We start from the raw sequence: 22,416 nt of genomic DNA, 5'->3' as shown, positions 1-22,416 counted from the left end.
TGAATGAGCAGATGGTGCTGTTGGAGCTGTGCTCACTGGGGCAGCAGCAGCTCTGGGGTGATTCCCTAGGCAGCTGCAATCAGCCCACGTTGCTCTCAGCGCCAGCTCTCAATGCGCTTGGTGCTGCTGGGCAGAGGGGCACTGCTCTGTGCCCATGGGATAAGCCCAGGGTGACTGCAGTTCTGTGGAGTTGCCACTGCTCTGCATGAAAACCCAAAGGCAGAAGTTGTCCTGTTGAATCTTTGGACTTCTGCCATTCAGCAGCACAAAGCATCTTCTGCCTTTTCTGGGTGTTCATTGCATCATTAGACAATAACTCACAAGAAGGGGAGATTCCACACGTATTTCCATTTTGCTCTCTTGCTGCTGCAGGTGAAACTGATGAACCCAGGAGCTATTGATGCTCCCTTCACCTGTCTCCCCTCAGCGACCAACCACACAACCCACCTGGGTTTGTGTTTCAAGTTTGCCCCCGAGGAGGGCATCATTGCAGCAGGTGGGAGCCAGGCTGTGCAGATCTCCTTCAGTGCCACCGTGCTGGGGAGCTTTGAGGAGGAGTTCCAGTTCAGTGTGGCTGGATCTCCTACGCCTGCCATCCTGACCATCAAGTAAGGACCCTGGGAGCTGGGTGGGCACATCTGTAGCTGTCTCTGGGACATCCCCCACCTGCCTCCTTTTGGGGTGGAGCAGAGGAGAAAGGTGTTTCCTGAGGTCTAAATCTCTGCTCTGCCGCTGGCATTGCTTTGGTGTCAGGCTGCCTCCTGCCCTGTGTGGTGGCTGGGAGCTGGAATGACTCGTCCCTGCAGGGATCTCCCTGTGCCTTGGGCCATGGCAGGCAGTGGGATGGATCAGCTTTGGGCAGCAGCTGCTCTGGGATGTCCCACCTGAACACCCAGCAAGGCCCCCAGGGCTTTGCAGATGGGCCAGCCTGGCTGATTCTGCAGCAGCAGCAGCAGTGTTTGTAAAACCTTGTGTGAATAATCCATGCCAGATGGGCAGCAGCAGCCTCAGCTCACCTCTCATGGCCATGCTGTGGGGCACAAGCTGTGCCCCCAGCTCCTGTGCCCAGAGGGCTCTGGTGCCTCCTTTGCACAGCCAGCAAAGCGCTGATGTGGGAGTCAGGAACTGTGGGCTGGTGCCATGGCAAGAGACAATCCTGGCCCAGCCACAGGGAGAAGGGTGGATCATAGGGGAGGCAGAGCTCAGTGCTCAGCACCACAGCAGCGTGAGGCCTTGTCCCTGCCAGCCTGAGCCATGTGCTGCAGGATAATGGAGTGGAAGCAGGAGAGCTGATGCTGGCTGCTCTGCAGCTTTGGAGCTGGGCTGCTGCTCTTGGGCAGCACTGGCTCAAGGCAGTGAAGAAATGAAAGCAATCTGCACCTGATGGTACCAATGAGATAAGGGGATGGATACAGAAGAGCAAGGAAGTTATTCCTTAGCAAGAGAAAAGTGGTGAGTAGGTCTGCCCATAGTGCAGAAACAAGTCTGCTGCCTTTGTTTTTGGAGGAAAAGTGCTGCTTTTTTCATTTGGAAATCAAGAGGGAACCTTTCATCATCAAATAATTGATTCTCCTCTGTCCCTCCCCCAAAATGGCCATGGGGTGTTTGTGCATAAGCAGCTTTCTCCTTGAGCAGGGGCAGGTCTCTTGTTGAGATGTGCAGAGCAGAGCCAGGGGCAGTCGTGTGAATACAATAGAGGACACAGCTGACTGGTTCTTGATTTTGAACCAAAAGGCAGAGTGGGCACTGATTGGCATCAACCATGAAATCAACTGGTGAATGTTGTGCAGCTTCAAGTGCTGATTTCAGTGGATGTTGGTGGCTTTTGGAGTGTGTCTGCTGAGTTCAAGGGAAGGTGAGGTTCTGTGCTAAATTCAGGACAGCCAAGTTTGGTTGTTGAAGCTCTTGCTCTTGGCTGTGCCAGCTGGTGCACTGCTGACAAGCTGGTCCTTTCCTCTAGGATTCATCTGTGCCCTGGGTAGAACTGTTGCTGCTCTTTTCAGAGGATGTTTGGGAATGCCATGGATTCATATCTCAGAAAGTGTCTGTAATGATTGTGTGGGTCAAACTCTCTTGAGAAAGCTCCTCCATGGGAACAGCAGTTGCAGCTCAGAAGGAGCAAAGCAGGGAAGCTGTGGCTGGAAGGGCTGCTTACAGAAGTTAGTGGGGACACCTTGATGTCCATGCCATTGCAGATGGGGAAACTGAGGCACGGAGCCATGTCTGGGTGTGTGTTCAGGGTCCTTCATGGGACCCCCAGCAACCCGGGGGCTTCTCCTGCCTGCCCTGTGCCCAGAGCCCATCAGGGGCTGTTGGCTGCTGCCCCTTGGCTGGAGCTGCCTCCTGTGCCCAGGGCCCTGTGCTGAGCACACGGGGCTGTGTTGGTTGGAAACCCCGGGTGCCCTGAGCCCGGGTTTTGTGCCCCCGAGCCACGACAGCCGGAGCTTTGCAATGCCTTTAACCGAGCCATTGCCTGCTCTGTCCTCGGCCTGCAGGGGCAGCGTCACTGCACCGAGTTTACACTTCGACCTCGCTGAGCTCGACTTCGGGGACATCTCCTTTGGTGAGTGTTCCCTGGGCTGGGACACAGCCTCAGGGATGTGTGCCTTCCAACAGAAAAGCATCCCTCACTCCTGCTCTGCCCCAGCAGCCTCTTCAGGCTGTGAACTGCAGAGCTGCTGCTGCTGCTGCTGCCTCAGGGGGCATTTTGCCATTGTGAGATCCAGTGGAAGCAAGGAATAGAAAGGCAGAATTTTCTGGTGTCTCTGTGCTGCTTTAAAAGACAGATGTCTGCCAAGGAAGGTGGGAATCTTGCTGCAATGGAAAGATGAGCCCCTCCCTCCAAATGATTATCCCTTTGAAATGACAGGGCTTCCAGGCAAAAGTGTGGGAAAAGGAATAACAGTTCTTTGCTAGACTGTCTCAGGAGAGCACAGACAAGAAGGCAAGAACAGACATTTCCCAGTCCTGTTTTTCCCCTTTGGTGGAGTTCTGGTGACAGCAGGAGGAGCTGTGGGCTCTGGCAGGCCAGGGATCCCCCCCAGCCGGTGCAGGAAGGGAAGGGAAGGAGGAAATGCTCCTTTTGCAGAGCCCCAGAGGGCAGGGGGATGCGGGCAGTGCCCAGCAGCAGCAGCAGCAGCAGCAGCGGGGCAGGCAGGCAGGGTCGGTGCCAGCGCTGAGCTGCAGCCAGGGCAGCCCCGGGCCAAGCACAAACCTCCCGCAGCAGCAGCGGCCGAGCTGCGACCCCCGAGCGGGAGGAAGGGAAGCTCCGCTCCCTGCCCAGCCTCAGCTCCCGCTGCACAGCCGCCCACGGCATCACGCCACAACTCCCAAGAACCCCCCAGGGAAAAGCCCAGCCCAGGGCCAAAACCCCCCAAAACCCCCCAGAACCCCTGTCCCCCTTCCCAGACCCAGGGCAACGTTCACTGCCAAGCCTAAAGCCAGAACAATGAAGTTCATGAACTTCTGAAGGAAACTCATTGCCTTTCTTGAGCTGCTTCTTCCCCAGCCTGCATCACCACAGAGGCGCTTGTCAAGTTGACTTTGGAAGGAAAGAAACACGAAAGGAAAGAGATGGAAATATGGTTCTGAAGCAGGAGATTGATCCTGCTGAATCAGTTTTCATTCCTAAGGGCTCTTCGGCTGAAGGCAGCTGTTGTATTTTTGCTTCTTTGTAACTCTTGACTGTTGTCTGCATGTGCTGGCCTCAGTCTCATTGGAGGTTTTGACATCTGGGTTTGTCCTTTTTGTGCCTCTCTTGCCTCCCTGCTGGAGTCCCTGCTGGAGCTGGCAGTGGTCACTTGGATGGGCACAGAGAAGCTCTGGGCTGCAGCTGCAGTTGTTTTTCCTCCCCATCTGTGTCCCATTGACTCTTGGTGAGCAGGCCTGGGGAGAAGTCTCCTCCCCACAGAGCTGGCCAGCCCAGCCAGATGTGCAGTGCAGAGCAGGCTGTGGCTGCTCTGCGCGCTCTGCAGGACATCCCCACCATGAGTGGCTGTATCTCTGGCTTTGCAGGATGGAAAGCAAATCTCAGAGCCAAAGTGAGGTAAACCCTTGCAGGCAGCACTCTCAGTGAGCAGCACGGCTGTGATGTCCCTGTTTGTGGGCTGAGGTGGGACCTGGTTCCTGATTGCTAATCTCCAAGCAAGGCTCGGCTGTGCCCCCAGCTGAGCGGGCTCTGAGCTGTCACGTGCTCAGTCTGTTTGGCCCAAAGCAAGAGATGCCTTAAGGATCCTGCAGAGAGAAGCTGCATTAGGGTTCTTTGCCTCACGTTCTAGTTGCGGATTCCATCCTCACTTTCTTTTGCTGTAGCTTCTTCTCACTGACAACTCACTCTTTATATGTCTTGAAAAAGGTGGGAGTGTTGGCAGGCTGAGCAGGGAATTGGACAGCTTGAATTCTCAGAGTAAATGCTGGGTCTGGGTGCACACTCATCACTGAGAGAGAACTGGTGCTGGTTTGGGGCAGGTGAGGGAGCTTGGCCCCATCACAAAGAGAGAAGCTTGCAGTGTTCAGCAGGGCTAGGAGTGGGCATTTTCAAGGCTGCAGTCTGGAATCTGTGTCAAAGGGAGCTAAGTGACGATTAATTCCTCACGCAGCTTCTGGGTGAGCTGTAGTTCAGATCATAGAGAGCTCCACTCCAATGCCACTTTGATCCTGCCAGGATCTTGCCCCCAGGATCATGGCCTGCTGGGTGCCTGAATGGATATTTGTGTCCTTGCCCAGGCTTTCCCTACACGCAGCGCTGCCGCCTCACCAACAGCTCCGCGGTGCCCCTGACGTTCCAGCTCCGCATGTCGGACGATGGCACGCAGCCGGCTGTGGACAGCGTGGATCAGATCCGCAGGGACACCGACCCGGCCTGGAGCAAGGGAATCCATTTCCGTGTGGAGCCCAGGGAGTTCACCATCAATCCCAGCGGAGGCACCATCCTCCCCCAGGGACACCGGGACATCGAGGTACGGCAAGAGCCCAGCCACAGCCGCTGCAGCACCAGGGCTGGAGCTGCACTGCAGGGTGGGAGGGCTTTAGCTCTGGTGCCAGCTTGGAGCATGCTGGCACGGAGAGATCTGCACTGCTGGGACGCCTCTGCTGGCTGGCTTACTCGGGATGTTCCTCAAAGAGCACTGTTTGCTTTCCAAAATCATATGCCTGAGCTCACAGACCTTATGGTCAAGGCCTGAAACCATTCTTGTGTTTTTGAGAGCGATTGATTTGATTGCAATGGGGCAGAGCAAGGATGAGGGCAGAAGGTGGCTGTTAGAGAGATGTCATTGTATCAAGCAGTGAGCTTTTCTTTGTGGTGTCATTTCCCCCCTCCTGGGCAGCAGAATGATTTGTGTTCACTGCAGGAAGCTCCAGTGGAGACAAAAAACTCTGCAGCCATGTGTAGCGGTTCAAATTTATTGTATTGATTCCTTGTTAAGTGGTTTGTTCTGTGGTACCCCGTGTTCTCCCTGAGTTGGTTTACCCTTGGGTTTTACCCTCCCTCAAAGCTGTCCCTCATGCCATTCCCTGCCCCTTGTTCCAGCTCTTTCCCTGCCTGTCAAACCCAGCCCCTTTTGTTCCCCAGCCTTCTTTGCCAATTTAACCTGGAGCCAATCCCTGTCTGCAATGCCCCTTTGGAATTCCCCTATTCCTGGAGGCCCCATTGGCCCATGTGAGCCATCCTCCCCACCCTCCTACCCAAAGTGGCCCCAGACACTTGATGTAATCCCCTCAGTGCTCCCCTGAGGATTCCCTTTTGGCTTGCTGTTTGTATTCACCCTCTGATTTGTATCTGTACAAAAGCCCTTGCACGGGAGTGTCCAGGGCTCTTTTGGCTTTGACCCTTTTGCTTGGAATAAACCCTTCCTTGTGGAACTTCAAGACAGAGATCCTCCTCCTTTCTCCTCTGCCTGGTCCCGTTGGTGGCTTGTCTCTTGCGGCGTAGAGCAAGAGGCTCTGAGGGTTCTGCCTGTGGTCAGTGCCCACCCTGGGGCAGTTCTGAGGGTTCTGCCTGTGGTCAATGCCCACCCTGGGGCAGTTCTGAGGGTTCTGCCTGTGGTCAATGCCCAGCCTGGGGCAGTTCTGAGGGTTCTGCCTGTGGTCAATGCCCAGCCTGGGGCAGTTCTGAGGGTGCTGCCTCTGGTCAGTGCTCACCCTGGGGCAGTTCTGAGGGTTCTGCCTCTGGTCAGTGCTCACCCTGGGGCAGTTCTGAGGGTTCTGCCTCTGGTCATTGCCCAGCCCGGGGCAGTTCCCCACTCCTGGCGTGGGGCCGGAGTTCTCAGAGCCAGCCTGGGGTCAGGGTCCAAGGGCAGCCATGAACTGCCCAGCACCTGCTGGGCCACACTTTGCCCTCAGCCTCCTGCTGTAAAGCTGAACTCGTTGTGGTCGAGTCAGATTTCCTCGGCATGGATGTCTTTGTAGTCAGATGAGAAATTGGCCCCTTAATTTGAATGCAGTGTTGCATGGAGCTGTAGTCTAATGTTTTAACGTAGCTGACCTGACATAGGAAGGGGACCAGGACACCAGGTGGTTCATCACAGGTCCAGTTTATTGAAGAAAGCTTCAAACACTTATACAGCAAATAATAAGCTTATGAATATTCTGTAAGCCAAGCAATCTATTGGTTAAACTATACCATTAACTCTTCCTCATTCCTTAGGGGTTACATCTCTCTTTTCTCATGTCTCTCTCACTATTTGTTATCCTACTACAGCTAGGCCCAAGGACACGCTATCTCACAGGTGCAGGACTTGGAATTAGCCACAGTCTTGTACTTTTCCATTCTCTAGTCTCCTAAATTTCCCAACACTGACCTGTGCCCTTATAGCAAGGTGTGTTTAACAAATGTGGTATTGCCAGAAGGCTTTTGTTACTCTGAGACTGTGCTCTACACATGGAGCAGCAGAAGAATGAAGGGCAAATCCTCCCTCAGGAACTGGAGGTTATCACCCGTGGGTAATGAGCTTTTGTAAGGAAGCATTAACTGTTCTTCTCTTCCACCAGGTGACCCTGTGCTCCAACACGGTGATGGAGTTCTACCGGAGATTGCTGGTGCACCTGGAGGGTATTGGCAAGGGAGTGGCATCCCTGATCATCACAGCCAGGTACCAGCCCTTGCCTGGCCTCCCCCAGGCACTGCCTTGCCCAGGCTGTGCTGGCTGCAGCTGCCAAGGAGAAGTGCTGCTGAATGCCCTCATGTTGTGCCAGCTGGACACGAGAACAGCAGTGCTTGGGCAGCAGCCCGTGGTGAAAAGCACGTTTGCTCACAGCCCAGCACGGTCCTGGGCCCTCTTCTAAAGGCACCAGGAATGATATCATTGATTGGCCTTGTTTTTGGTGCTTGAGGTGGAACAAATTTCCTGAGGGCCTCCTCTCCTTCAGGCTGCAAGAGGTGGAGTTGTGCTGGCTGTGAGCACGGTGCACTGGTTTGGGCCACACCAAGCAGCTGCTGAGAGTCAGGCTCTGCCTCTGTCCATGAGGGCACATGGCAGGGGAGAAGTGGCTCCCAGCAAGAGTGGGGAGGGCAAGGTGTGACAAGGGGAAAGCAGCCCTTGATGTGGCAGGTCAGCTCCAGTTTTTGTCCTTCCCTCTGCTTCCCGTTTTGAGCTTTAATGTTGTCAGAGTTGAGAGCAAAAGTCGTTGTTGCTGCAGCAGAATTCCATGCTGCTGTGCTGCTGTGGGTGTCAGTGTGATGCCCAGAGGGATGCAGCTCCCTGGTGCTGTTCCCTGTGCCAGGCAGAGCCATCCAGGCAGTGCCTGGGCTGCCACTGTGTACAGCAGGTGGAGCTGGGGCCAGGCAGTGCCTGGAGCTGTGCAGTGAAGGAGCCAGGGAGCTGCAGGGCCTGGCAGGGGCTGATCAGCCCCTCTGTGGGGCAGCTGCTGTCTCGTGCCCTCCAGGGCTGGGGCAAAGAGCTGAGTTCTCAGGCAGGGCAACAGCACAATGGCAGAGAAGGGAGTCAGTTTTACTGAGACCCTGGAGCTGTGTGTTCCTTGAGCCTTAGGGAGCACTGATCCTTGTTGGGAAGGCTCCCCCAGCGCTCGTGGGTCACTGGCACTGTTGCAGGAGTCCTTGCAAGCCTTCTTGGGTAAAGGAGGGGCTGAGGCAGCTGTGGGGCAAAGTGCTCTGCCTGGGGCGCTTGGCAGCCTCTGGCTGCTGCCTCTCAGGGTTTGCCCCTCCTTGACAAGACATGTGGGAATGGGAAGAGGTAGAAGGCAATTTATCCCTGTAGGGCTCTTCAATATGCATTTGACAGTGACCAATGGGTTCTGCTCCATTTCACAGTCTTTGGGGGTAGGCATTCTCCATTCTCTCAGTATCTCTGATTGTCCTGGGGTCATCTCTTTGCCCAGATGTCTCGTTCCTGAGCTCCAAGTGTCCTCCCCAGTGCTGCTGTGTGATGAGTGCCACCTGAAGGTGCCCTACGAGAGAAAGATCCTCATTAGGAATCCCAGCCACCTTCCTGGCTGCTACGGGCTTATTCCCCAGGTTTGGCATCACATCCACCTCCTCCTGTCAAATATTCCTGAGGAGATTATTAGGGGAACAAAGGGTTTGGATAAGACCTTGCTGCTTTCTATTCAGTCTTAAAGATCTGCTGAGAGCAGGATCCTACCAAACTGTAAACTTTAGGAGGCAGTTTAAGCTCCTGAGGAAACAGTTGATGCTCTAGTCCTCAGGGTGTTTTCCTGTGGGAGATCTTAGAGGGTCGTGAAAAGCTGCTGCACCCACAGGCACCAGTGCCTGTGCTGGCAGCCTCCTTGCAGGATCCCCTGGGAGTGCTAACCCTACAATTCTTGCATCTTGTTTGTGCCTTTGACCTTTGTCCTGGGGAGCTTTAAAGGTGTGTGTAAGTTGCTGTTGTGGTGGATGTTAAAGAGCCTACAGTTTCTTGAGAGGTCCCTCTGAATCTGCGTTTCATTGTGTCCCTTCCAGAAGCGCAAGGAGGACTCTGCTGTGCTCTACTCCAGCCCCAAGCCCTGTGGGATTGTGCAGCCCCAGAGCACAGCAGAGATCCCAGTTGTGGTGGCAGTGCAGGCCCTGGGCACTCATCGCACCAACGTTCTCATCGGCGTGTTCGGGGATGAGAGAAACCCCCTGGTGAGGGCAAGGGGAGATGTGAGCCTGTGTGCAGCTGCTCCTGGCAGGGTGCACAGGGACAGGGATTCTGCCGGGGAAAACAGGCACAGGCTGCTGGGGAGAAGGACAGGAGGGACGGGGGCACAAACAGCTCCTGCCTTAGAGGGGGGAATCTCAGTGTCTGACACAGAATGGAGTTGGGCTCAGCTGGAATCCAGGGGGCATTTGAGGTCATTATTCTTTCAAATGCTGGTAACTTTGGAAACATCTGTTTGAAAATGTCATCTCTCTGAGCGCAAGAGAGGATGTCAGAAGACTTGTGGGAACCTTGAGCTTTCTGTAAAAGAAAGGAAAGCTGGCATTTGAAGAGTGGTTGCAAGGACTGAAACTTCGATTAAAACATATGGAAATGGCAATGCCAAATTCCCCGGATGGCACCAAACATCTGAACCCGGGCCGTCGTGGCACTGCCTGTAAATCAGTGAACAGGAAGGACAGGCAATGCAGGCTGTGCCAGGGAGCCTGAAGTTTGAGCAAACAGTTGCTTTTAACTATCAGGCTGCTTCCCTTAAAGAGGAGGGTTTCTCCCCACCAGAAGAACCAGTTGTTTAACCGTCAGGCTGGTCTTACCTAGAGATTTCTTGCAAAGATAAAACCTTTCGGACAGTAACTTTTAGTTTGAAAGGTTCTCTTAGCTTAATCCTTTTCAATTTGGAGGTGAACATTTAATTTTCTTTTTCCCCAAAAGCCCAGCATTTCAGCTGGAGAGTGGTAGCTGTCCCTAAAGAAATAACTTGAGCAGGGTTGAGCTGTTGAAGGTTTTTTAGGTTTCTCTGTTGTGGTTTGTTTTGGGTTTTTTAAAATCTTTCTTGCTTAATTCCTGGAACAGAGAGCACAATTACGGAGCTCAGGACGGCTGGCAGAAATCTCCCCAAGCCCAAGGCTGGCAGAGCTTGGCAGGATCCCAGCACCACAGCCTGTGTATGTATGGATGGAAGGAAGGATGGATGGATGGATGGGGAATGCGACCTGAGTCACCTGGGAGTGTTGTAAAATGTCAACCAACCCCCCAGCGGTGTCAGGGGAACATTCCTGATAAATCCCTGGTGGAGCTGCAGAGTTTCTGGCCTTGGGCACTGGGTGGGCTGTGCTGGCTGGGCACTGGCTGGGTCTGCCCCTCGGTGTCTCAAATCTCACCTTTTTGCTGCCTTCTCTGTCTTTTCCTCTCCCACTGTGCTTTTTGCATCCCCACCAGGTGTAAATGCCTGTTCTCTGTAATTGCTCAATGCGAGCAGTTGCAGCTGCTGCAGCACCTCAGTGCCATCCCTGGGCTGCCTTTAGAACAGACCTGCCCCAGCCTGGATTGGGAAGGGCTGGATCAAACCATTTCTCAGTCCAACGAGCCAGCACCCAGCCAGGGGCTGCATCCTGGCCAGGAGCTGCTCGTGCAGGTGTCCCTCCCTCCCTCTCTCCCACTGCAGGTCCCTGTTCATAGTTATTTATTTTCCAGAGATGAGCTCCACCCACCTAAATTCAAACCCCAGCCACCGAAGGAGAGGAGAACCAGTCTGGATTGTGCGGCAACTCGATGGAGGCACTTCAGGACTGGACAGGAGGAGGCAGCCAGAGCCCTGAAAGAAGTGCAGGATTTTACCCACTCTTCAGGAGCAGAGGTAGATTTTCTTGTACACCGACTGCTTGCTTTGCCTCCCCAGCCTGCCAGCACCAAGTCCTGCTCATGCTGAGCTCCCTTTTTGCTGCCCTGCTGTGCTGTGCCCTGACAGTGGGCTGGGCAGCAGGGCACGTGGCTGGACATGGGCTGAGGGGGAGGGAGAAATAGGAGAGTTTTCCTTGGAGAAGCTGGCTCAGATCCTACAGGCCTGTGCTGAGTGTGGGATTTTTTTGCCTTGTTTCCTTCCCAGTGTAAGATGAGGCTTTTCTCTGCATCATCATGGTAACACCTCCAGCTTCCCTCACAGAGCAAGCTGGGATTATGCTGATCTCCATGGACCCTCTTCCCAAGGCAGCCAGACTCCCTGTTTGCAGGGCTCTGCTTTCACCCAGAGCTGCTATTGCACTGCTGGCCCTGGAGCTGTCTGACAAAGGCAGACTTTGCAGAGGGGCTGTCTCTTCCTCCCAGCACAGAAAATGGCTTGTTTTTTGGGTGCCAGCACCAAGTCCTGAGCACCCTCACCTGCCTCGAGGCTTGGAGGGATTCAGGTGCTCCCTGGACGTGGCGCACACTGCCCTGGGAGCAGAGAAGGCAAGAGGGAATCTGACTCCCTTGCCCATTGTCAGTGTGGCAAGCAGGGCTGGAGCTGCCAGTGCCACTGGGGGCCCTCAGCATTGGCCACAGAGGGGCCTCCCATCCCTGCAGGCCATCGCAAAGTGCTGCTGGAGCAGCTGCTTGTTGGAGAGGCCGTGCAGGACACGTTGCAGGGCTGCCCAAGGATGCTGTGCAGCACCTGTGGAGGGCAATGCTCCCCCTGGAACTCCTCAAGTGCTCCACAGGAAATTGTTGCAGGAGCTTTTGCTGTAGCACCTTGAGAAAGAAGCATTTAAATCAGAGAGAGAGGGGAAGAGCCTCAGGAGTCAGATGAGCTGGGCTGGACTCCTTCCCTCAGCTCCAAGAGCTCTCACTCTGAGTCTCCTCCTTTTCTAAAAGCAGGAGGTTTTGAAACTTTGTAATGGCAAATTGTGCATCAGAGAGAATTTCTACTGCCAGGAGACATCCTAGTTCACTTTCATGTAATGTACTAATTAATGCATTGTGCTGTGAGTATGGGAGAAGATTTTCCCCATGGTCCCTGCACTGGTCAATGGCATGGATGCATGATGAGGTGAGGGTGATTCTGGCAGTGTTTGGGGAATAGGCCCCTCTGGCTACAGCTCCAAGATGCTCTTCTGCATCCATTTCCATGCTCAACACCTCAATCTCTCTTGTCTTCCATCCAGGCTTTCAATATCCTGCCACTGCCAGGTGTGCTGCAGCCAGGAGAGAGCCAGCAGGTCACCTCCACCTTCTCTGGCCACCTCAACACCACCTGCAATGTCCCGGAGCTGTGCCACATGGAGGGAGGCTCCACCTCTGAGGTGCTGGTGCCCAGGGCGGCCTCACGTGTCAGCTCCTCCCTGAGCCCCCAGGAGATCAACTGTGGCTCTCAGGCCTCTCTCAGGGACAGGTGAGTCAGCCTTCCGTGGGTTCCTGCTCTGCCACGGGTTATTGTCCCTGCAGGGCTTCCCTGCTCCAAGGCCTCTGAGCTCAGAGGAGCTGCAGAGCAAAGGCCAGCAGCAACATAGGGATGGCCACTCTGAGCTCCCTGGCTGCCAAGAGAGGAAGGACCTTCTTCTGTTGAGACAGAACATCATCTTCTCTATTTGAGTGCTGAGCCCTCCTGGCTTAGCTGCTCTCTGTGGGGAGCTGGGCTCTGGGCCTGCCTTGGCACCGCATTTAGAGGTGTCTTGAAGTCCATGGTGTTGAGTGGCATCTTCTTCATCATCTGCCTTCTTCACCAGAACAGTGGGATTGTGGTATGGGCAGGCGTGGGGCACAGAGCAAACCTTGCTTTGGGTCCTGCTCCTGCCACAGATGAAGTCCTTGCACTGCTGATCTGCCAGGGTTCTCCTTATGGTGGCATAGCAGCCAGAAAAACTCCTGTGCTTTAGGCTCCCCTGCAGCTGCAGCCGTAGGCAAGCACAGGAGAAGCTCAGCTCCAGCAAGGCAGCCCAGCTCAGGACACACAGGCCAAGTGTGGAGCTGGGAGTGGAGGTGCTTAAAGCAAGCCTGTGCATCAGGACTTCTTCAGGCCAGGCTGAAGTTGGTTTCATGGGGAGGAGACGGACGAGGCTGCTTCCAGTGGTTTCCATGGCAGCCAGCACTGGTTTGCTTGGTCCCAGCTGGGTTCCAGCAGGAAATCTGCCCGACAAGAGCCTGTCTTGCAGGAGAGGAGTTCCTGCAGCCTTTGCTTTCTGACTGATAGGATTGTTCTCATGAAGGAGCAGGCTAGGAGTCGTTAAAACCGAAGATCACGGGCAGAGACTCTCTAACTAATTAAAGTTAGACAGTGGGATGTTTATTAACACCGGCGGGCGGCACCAGAGCCGTCCCTAAAAGGCGTGACCGCGCTGTCCAAGGTTCTTTGCCCTCTCTTTATTTCCCAAGATCTTACACACAATACATCTGCACAACCCCAGCACCTCCCATCCCTGCTCTGTATTCAAATGAGGTCATTGGTCCTTTACTCCTGTGCAATTCTTCCCTTGAATTGGGTTGGTGTCTCGAATTGGGTCAGTGGTCTTAGGGGATGAAGTCAGGAATGTCTTCATCAGGTCTCTGTGACCCTCTGGCACCATCCAAGGTCCCCTGCTTAGTGATTGATTGACATCAAGCCCAGGTGCTAACCATTGTTCTACTGGTTTCAAGATGTTCTTATAACAGTTCACTTCCTCCACTTCCCTCTCCTAATGGTAAACAATAGAACAATCTGCTCCAGCTTAAGCATCTCATAATCATTAACCTATGGTCTGCCTATCTAACCTACATCCTGATCAATGGGAATTGCTTCTAACCCTCAGCTGAAATCTGAACTCTTTAAAATCATGCTTCATCTATGCCCAGGGAGAAGGGGGCTGAATGAGCTGAGTAAGAACTGTAGGAGAGCTAAGCAGATGTCAGCAATCTGTGCTCTGCTTTAAACTGGGAAGCCAAGAGACAAAGGGCGTTTCCAGGCACCAGTGCAGAGAGCTGCTGGATCAGCCTTTGGCAGGGGCTGGAGGGGTCTGGCTGTGCCTTCAGAGGGAGCTTGCACAGTCAAGACCTTATGATGGCAAAGCTCAGGTTTGGCCGGTCCTGGAGGTCCCCTTCCACCCATGCCCTCACTTGGGATGTTCCCAACCTCTGTGGGTTGAGGAGAATTCACGGAAATGGCCTCAGGGTCAAGGAATGAAGTGCAGGGCCAGCCAGGACGAGGGAGCCCAAGGTTCTGGTGGGACTCTCAGCCATATTTTCTGTTTTGTCTGCAGAAGGGAGCTGAAGGAGCCAGCTCAAAAGGTCGAGGAGGAGGCAAAAGCCTTAGAGGAGGAAGAGAGGAGGAAGGAGGAAGAGAGGCAGAAGAAGGGAAAGAAGAGTGTCTCTGTTGGCAAGCAACCTCCAATACCAGCAAAGGGGAAAACCAAGACCCGAGAGAATAAGGAAACCAAAATTCCAAAAAAAGAAACCAAAATCCCAGAGAGGAAGGAAAGCAAAGCATCAGAAGGGAAGAAAATCAAAGCATCAGAGAAGAAGGACACCAAAGCATCAGAGAGGAAGGAAACCAAGATGCCAGAGAAGAAGGAAGACAAAGACCCAAAGAAGGCGGAACCCAAAGCTCCAAAGAAGGGAGAACCCAAAGCCGTCAAGAAGGGGGGAACTGAAATCCCATAGGACTAAGCTAAGATGGAGAAGAACTCTTTATTCTTTATTCATACAACTCATTTTACACAGTTTAACAGACCTTGTGTGCACCTTTAGTTCATTCAAAGGTTTCTTATCAGTTAGTCGATTATTGGTTAATAAAATAGATTTTACTTGTGCATCAAATCTCTCTATTGTATTGTTTACCTCTTCACTGATTCTCATGGGACAAATTACTTTTTATTGCAGGTGCATTTGTTTTTCACCCTCAGAATAGAATGGTCACAAAGTCTCATTCTCAAAATAGCTTCACATGGGAACTTGTAACTGCTTAGTTGCACACAGAAGAGATGATAGGCCAGCTATTGATGTGGCTGAACAAGGCTTCATTTCAAAAGGCTTTTCTGTCGCAGACATTTTTTCACAGAAATCCTTTCTTTCAGTTTTCTGTGTCTTCTGGAAGGCTGAGGCCTCAGAGGAGAACATAAACAATTATTATCAGCTTCTGGGGAATGCAACAGGGGCACCTATTTTGATTGGTGATTGGTTCATGTTCCCATGTTTATAATTAAGGGCCAATCACAAAGTGTAAGCCAGGGGACTGAGTCCTTGGCCACAGCTTTGTTGGGATTCTTTTCTATCTCTTCCTAGCTAGCCTAGCTGCTCTGCAAACCTCTCTCCTTATTCTTTCTAGTATAACTATAATGTATTATATCTTATATTAATAAATTCAGCTTTCTGATTCAAGAAACAAGATTCACCGTCTCTCTATCACCAGCAGCGCCCACTCAGGCGCGGTAATATCTGGTGACCCGACGTGTCAGAGCAAAAATTAATTTAATAAGACCAGAGGAGCAAAATTGCTGCACTGGGTAAAATCCTGTATGTGTGGCATTTGATGGTTGCTTTGAAGTGACCAAAGAAAGTGGATTCAAGCCAGGAGCTGAAGAACTGAAGATCCTGATTTGGACAGAGTTCACAGCCAAGGCTGACCACAACAGAACCTTCTTCTGGAAAACCATCAGGAAAGATGATGGAAAAGGGCAGCAGACCTGTGGAGCTGGCCAGAGCAAGCTGGACTCTTTTAGAAGGTACTGTGGGCTTTTCTATCCCTGATGAACCAGCCCTTCATAGCTTGTGGCTGTTCGTTTGGCAGACACATGCCTTGCCAGAAGACATTCAGTTCTCCGCTTCAGAGGAAAAGCTTATTGCCCTCTGGAAATATTGGTGCAGAGAAGATGGTTGCTTTTTGTCAGAAACAGATATCTATGGGTTCTTTCGATGGGCAAAGCTTTTTGGGTTTTTTACTGATGTCCTGTACGCTTTAGATGTTTTCGTCTGGGAGTGCATGGACTCAATTATCCAGTGCGTCTACAGTCAGGGACGCGTGTTGCCTTCTATCTACCCAGCATTTATAAAGCTTTTCCCAGTCCTGAAGCGCAGAGCAGCTTGTTTTCAATGGATCTCTAACTGTTATGGACAAGCTCCGTTTCCACCGCCCTTGGCAGAAGACCCCATGGGTGATGACTTTGGGCTTTTCGCCCCCCCCCGCTTTGTGGCGCGGGGGGCTGAAACTTCGCGGCGCGAAGAAGTTTTTTTTACTCTTGCTCCGGAGCATGCTCAGATGGAGTGTTGTCCTCCCCCCCCTTCTCTCTTTCCGGGGGGATGGGAGTGGCCGCTCAAGCCAGCGCCGGCCTCTCAGACTCCGCCTCCTTCACACATCGGAGCGGCACCGGTCTCCGAGGCTTCCTCCACGCCCCTGCTAGAGCCGTCACTCCAGGAGGTCCCGCCCGCGGTTTCACCGGCCTCCCCGCCCCCGCCAGAGCCTGTGTCGGAGAAGGCAGAAGAGAACAGCACTTTCGGCGATTGACCTGTTGCTAAGCAACAGCGATGCCCCGCCGCTTCTCCCGGCCCCGCTGCTGCCTGTTTGCGCTCCGAAGGAGACTGCGACTGCGCCTCTGCAGCAGACCCCGGAGTCAGCGGCGGGGCACGGCGCCGGCCCCGTGTCGTGCCTGCCGCTGCTTTCAGGGCTGGGGGACGTGGCGGAGGTGGGTTCTCGCGCATCCCCGCCGCTTCAAGCCGAGACAGTCCCAGAGTCAGCGGCAGAAAACGGCGCTGAACCTGCGGGACTCTCGGAGCAGCCCGCGGCTGATCCCACGATCAGCGTGATTCCCTCCTCGGCCGGCTCCTCCGTGGCCAGAGTCACTGCCGCGTTCCAGGCCAGCCCCAGCGTCATCCACAGCCCCGTGGGCCCCCACCCTGGCCCAGCGCCCCCCATGGCCGGCCCGCCAGCCCCGGGCCCGCCCCAGGAAGCGGCCCCGGAGTCTGGTCTCTCCTTCAGTGGAGCGGGGGCTGCCCGCCAGCTGACTCTTGCGGCAGTCCAGCTGCCGGCTTTCAAGCTCGGCGGTTTGGGGGGTGGTGTTTCGGTTGCTGTCCCATAGAGGCTGCCATCTCTGCCGCCCATCTTGTGCCCTAGCGGCGAGGGGGAGGGGGCTCCTGAAAGTTCTGCCTCTGGTCCCCAGCCCGGTGGGGGTGGTGACATGTTGCTGTGGGAAACAAACATTCCCAGACCCGAGATGAAGATTCTCGGGGCAGCTTCTATTTCCCTGCTGCTGGCATGCCTCAGTGGTTTAGGGGAAAGGAAGCGTCTCACTACCCGTGCTGCCATTGTGCTGGCAACAAGGTTCAGGCCTGCAGGAATGCAGAGCCTTCCTCATGGGTTTGGCCTGGGCCGTTGGGCTCAAAAAATTCCTGGGCTGGTCCCACTGCGTGGCCTCCTTATGTTTTTGGGGACTCTGGTTTCTCCTACCGGTCCTGGTCCCCCTTTGTGAGCCAGTTTTGGGGTTCCTGGTCCAGTATGGGCCAGGGCCCCCAGGGCCTTTCCTTGTCTGGCACTGCTCTGCTCAGTTGCTGCTCTTTTGTTTTTCAATAAAAAAAAAAAAATTAAAATTAAATAAAAAAGATTGAAAACAGCGGGCAGCAGCTCTGAAGCATTGAAGGGCCAGAAAGGACATTCCACAAACTGTTTAAAAATTGTGTTATGACTGTCAATGGTTTTTTGATAACTATTGATGGGATTCCTTTTGCAGCAAGTTGTTTTCAGGACCAAAAAGGACTCTCAGATATTCCAAGGGAAACAACTTTGGCTCTTGGACTGTTCCTGAAACTCAGCTGCATGGACTCAAATTCTCTTTGCATTGTATTTTGCATTTTTCTTATATTGTAGCATTGTTCTAGTGATTTGTTAGTTATTGTATATTCTACAGGTAAAGAAATTTCCTGTTCATTCCACATCAGCATTTTTTTTTATTTTATACAATTTAGAAAAGTGAGATGTCACAGACATTTTTTCACAGAAATCCTTTATTTCAGATTTCTGTGTCTTCTTGAAGGCTGAAGCCTCAGAGGAGAACATAAACAATTATTATCAGCTGCTGGTGAATGCAACAGGGGCACCTATTTTGATTGGTGATTGGTTCATGTTCCCATGTTTATAATTAAGGGCCAATCACAAAGTGTAAGCCAGAGGACTGAGTCCTTGGCCACAGCTTTGTTGGGATTCTTCTCTATCTCTTCCTAGCTAGCCTAGCTGCTCTGCAAACCTCTCTCTATATTCTTATTAGTATAGTCATAATGTATTATATATAATATCTTAATAAATCAAGCCTTCTGATTCAAGAAACAAGATTCACCGTCTCTCTATCACCAGCAGCGCCCACTCAGGCGCGGTAATACTTTTCTTCTATCATTATTCTACCTATGACATCCCCCGGTGTGTCCTTGGACCCACATTGTCACAACTGACCCACGGTTCCATGAGGTTCCCCTGTGTCACCATGGTCACTGTCAGAGGCTGGATGAGATCAATGTCCTGAGACACTGTGGGATGAGCTGTCAATCAGTCACACAGTGGGTACAGTGCTAACCCAACCTGATTGCCTGTGTGATCAGAAATCCCACCTGGGGGAGGCTCACAAGGGCCTGGGGGCTTAAAATATAGAGCACAAGGTGAGCCCCTGGTATGGACTCTGCCCTCTCCTGGGGTTTGTGTCTCACCCACACTGGAACCCTAGGAGCTGTTAGTCATATATGTGTCTTTCTATAGAGCTTCTGTCTTTCTGTCTCTCTCTCTTTCTTCTTGTTCTAATGCTCTTTATATGGAACATTTTTGGATACCCTAACAGCTTACGTGTTTTAATGTTTCCAGGATAAATGGGCTAAGTTAATGAAGAGCCTGCTATGAATAGTGTTTTATGTGTAATTTGATGTTGCGTTAAATCCTATTCCAAAGTTCTTGATTTTTTGCACTTTGCCAGTAGAATTTTGTGTCATTTTGACCTCTTACAAATATCTGGCTGGTGTTTTTCCTGTGCACCAAATTTGAGTAAAGGTGGCAGATGAATTGGTGAGTTGGCACGCAAGCCCTGAATGGAGCTCCGGGTGCGTGGAGGATCGGGGCAGTGTGAGTCGCGCACAATCCCTGCAGTGGGAGGACACAGGTCCCTAGCGGGGTTTAGGGTGCCCCGAGTACAGCGGCAGCACTGAGTAGAGCCAAGAGGGCCCCAGTGCCCAGGGTGGAACGGCGGTGCTGGGGGTTCAGGGTGCCGCCCTTCAGGTAGAAACCGTAAACCCACTGAAGGCCCCTGAGGGGATTGGGGTCACAGGGCAGGGCAGGGCTGGGCTTACAGGGCAGGGCAAGGCTGGACCTGCCCCTTCCTCCCCCACACACAAAATGTTTAGAGCCAACAATCTCCTCCAGTCTGTCAAAACAGGCAGTGTTGGAGGTGAAATCCCAATTGTGGCCATGGGCACCTGGCTGAGAAGGACAGTTCTTTTCCATGGGAAGGAAAGCACAGAGCCTCAAGGTTTGGAAGGCAAGTGAGAGCCTCAGCAGGCCAAGGCCAGCTAGATTGTCAGTAATTGCAGAGTTTGGATTTAGGGAATTTTGGAGGTGGAAACCCAATCTCAGCCATGGGCACCTGGAGAAGCAGGACAGTTCTTTCCTTAGGAAGGAGAGCATGGAGCCTTTCCCAATGTTTTGGGGACGGATGAGAGGTGACCCTTGTGAAACCACTGCCAGACAGACTTGTCCTGGCAATATTCCTATTGGAAGAATCCCTGGATATAAGGACCTCTGGAGGTGAAATCCCAATTCTGGCCATGGGTGCCTAGAGCAGGAGGACAGTTCTTTTCCATTGGGAAGGAAAGCACAGAGCCTCAGTGTTTCAGCAGCAGATGAGAAGTGACACTCAACATGCAAAGGTCAGTTGGACCAGTCAGGCAGTCTATGGGAGGCCAAAGCAGCCAGACTTGCTTTGTGTTCCCTTGGTTTTGTGGGGCTCCATATTGTCACAATGGTTCCTTGGATCCATGGGGCCCCGCAGTGTCAGAATGGTGACTTGATTCCATGGGTTCCAGCAGTGTCACAATGGCCCCTTGATTACAAGAAGACCTGCAGTGTCACAAAGGCCTCTTGGTTTCACGAGGCCCCACAATATCACAATGGTCCTCCCAGGATCACAATGGTCTCACTGATTCCATGAGGCCTCACAGCGTCACAATGGTCTCTGCGTTTCCATGAGTCCCCTGAGTGTCACAATGGTCTCTGTGTTTCCGTGGTGCCCCTCAGTGTCACCATGGCCCCTTGGTTCCATAACACCCTAAAGTGTCCGAATGGTCTCCATGGTTCCATGCAGACCCACGCTGTCACAATGGCCCCTTGTTTTGATGAGGCCTCTCAGTGTCACAATGATCCCTACATTCCATGGAGCCACACAGCGTCAGTACAGTCCCCATGGATCCATGAGGCCCAGCAACGTCACAGTGCTCTCCATGATTCCATGAGGCCCCACAGTGTCACAATGGTCCCTTGTTGTCACAGGGTCCCACAGTGTCACAATGGTCTCTTGGTCTCACAGGGCCCCACAGTGTCACAATGCTCCCTTGGTTCCATGCCCGGTGCTGCTGCATTCCCCCCTCCCCTTCTCAGGCCGCCCTGCCAGCTGAGAAATGCTCCTTGGGCCTCAGCCTTGGACAACAGCCCTGGGCTCAGCTCCTCTGCAGCTCATCACAAACACTGTCTGCTCCAGGCACTGCTGCTGCCCAACCAGCTCCTGGTTCCTATAGGAGCAGTCCTGGGACCTGTTTGTGTTCCCTGAGCGGCACAACATCCCTGTTCTCACACTGCCAAAGAAAGCTGCTGATGCCAAGTGCGGCCAGGATGAACCATTGCTGGGACTGAAGCCCCTCTCTTGGGGCCCTGCAAACAGCGCTCCAAAAGGAGCCCTTGGAGCTCTCCTGGGCCAGCCACTCCCTCTGAGTGGGGCCTCTCCCAGCCGGGAACTCTCCCGTTTGCTGCACTCAGGGATCCCGAACAACAACAGAGCCTGGGCCGATCCCCCCACTCCTCCAGGCTCAACCCTTCACCCGCTGGGGAGATGCCAAAGGACCCACAGTGAGCATTTCCTGCCCTCAGGGGAATTTCTTACAGGTGCCTTGCACTGACTCTTTGTGTCTGTGTGCACACAGGAGTGCCTGTGCTGGGGAAATGTGGCAGAAATGCTGCACTCTGAGGGGCTTGAGTGCCTTGGATAGCTGAGTCAGTCAGGCCTGTAGGGAAGGTTAAATCACAAGGCCTAAGTGAAGTTAAATGCTGCTGAGAGGTTTTCTTTTGCTAAGCAGTTACCTTTAGTATAAGTTTTATGTTAAGTTCAATATTGTTAAGTGTTATTCCTCTGTTAAATTGTGAAGTCATAGGTTTAAGTTAGGTTACATGCTGTTATACTCTGCTCTTTTGCTAAACTGTGAGGTTGAAAGTATCAGTTAAGGTTAATGTATAAGTAAAGTCCTGTTAAGTTTGAGCTCTGTTAAGCTTTCAGGCCATGTTCCTTTTATCCTTGCCCTTGCTGTCCTTGTGTCACTCACACATGCACACACAGGGACAGTTCCAGGTTAATTTCTGGTTTTATTGCCTGGATTCTGTTTGGTTTTGTAGTTGCTTTGTTTCCTTGGTGTGCCTGAAGTGTCCAGTCAGGAGCACAGTGACTCTTGCCAAGGAACTTTGTGCTGCTGTCCCTTAATATTAAATCTGGTTTTGGCTGATCCCTTGCCGGGGGTTTTTCAGCGCTCTCAAGGCCTCGTTTGTAACAGGGTGAAGGAGCCCTGGCCCAGGCTCTGGCCCTGGGGGACACAGGGACGCTGCCGGGGGGTCCCTGTCCCCCTGTCCCACCCCCAGGACCCCGTCCCCCCGTCCCCGTGTCAGGCTCTGGGGTCGATCCCGTGGAACATCCTCTGGGGGGAGGCTGCGGGGCCGGGGGACCCGGGGGGACAGGGGACCCCGCTGTGCACGAGCAGGGTTGGACTGCTCTGGGGGGAACTGTGAGGGGGGCCGGGGCAGAGTGACCTCCCCAGTGACCTCACACAGCACCTGTGATGTCACATTGCCCCTGTGATGTCACACTGCCCCTGTGATGTCACACAGCCCCTGTGATGTCACATTGCCCCTGTGATGTCATGCTGCCCCCATGATGTCACACAGCCCCTGTGATGTCACACTGACCCTGTGATATCACACTGACCCTGTGATATCACAGAGCCAACTCTATGTCACCCTGTGATTTCATACAGCAGTGCTGTGACATCGCAGAAGACTGATGTCACAAAGTCACCCTGTGATGTCACAATCTGGTCTGTGATGTCACAGCCTCCTCTATGATGTTACACAGCCACCAGGTGAGGTCACAACCTACTCTCTGATGCCTCAGAGCCACCCTCTATGAGAGCAGACACTGCTCTATAGCCTCACACCCTGCTCTGTGATGTCACAGCAAGCTCTGTGATGTCAAAGCCAGCTTTGTGATGTCACACAACCCTCAAGAACCCTTAAGAACTCAGTTCTATTGAAACACTGAAGTTTCTTGTATTTTGAAGAGATCCCTGTCAGGGACACCACAGGGAAAGT

The 22,416-nt window shown here is 53.1% G+C and overlaps 1 protein-coding gene across 1 annotated transcript; it reads left to right on the top strand.

Annotated features, from left to right (window-relative positions):
• The first annotated feature begins 454 nt into the window (after positions 1–454).
• On the top strand, positions 455–14,642 carry LOC132079738 (hydrocephalus-inducing protein-like). The gene is made up of 9 exons (XM_059482510.1): positions 455–608; positions 4,726–4,958; positions 6,991–7,091; positions 8,338–8,473; positions 8,921–9,085; positions 9,954–10,045; positions 10,575–10,737; positions 12,020–12,246; positions 14,087–14,642. Exons 2-9 carry the CDS (start codon positions 4,794–4,796, stop codon positions 14,484–14,486), a joined length of 1,449 nt encoding a protein of 482 aa, XP_059338493.1. The 5' UTR covers positions 455–608; positions 4,726–4,793; the 3' UTR covers positions 14,487–14,642.
• The last annotated feature ends 7,774 nt before the right edge of the window (positions 14,643–22,416 follow it).

Source organism: Ammospiza nelsoni, chromosome 14 (assembly GCF_027579445.1).
Source record: "Ammospiza nelsoni isolate bAmmNel1 chromosome 14, bAmmNel1.pri, whole genome shotgun sequence".
Taxonomy (NCBI): domain Eukaryota; kingdom Metazoa; phylum Chordata; class Aves; order Passeriformes; family Passerellidae; genus Ammospiza; species Ammospiza nelsoni.
Note: the sequence above shows the minus strand (reverse complement) of the source record. Positions and strands in the feature narration are given on the sequence as shown.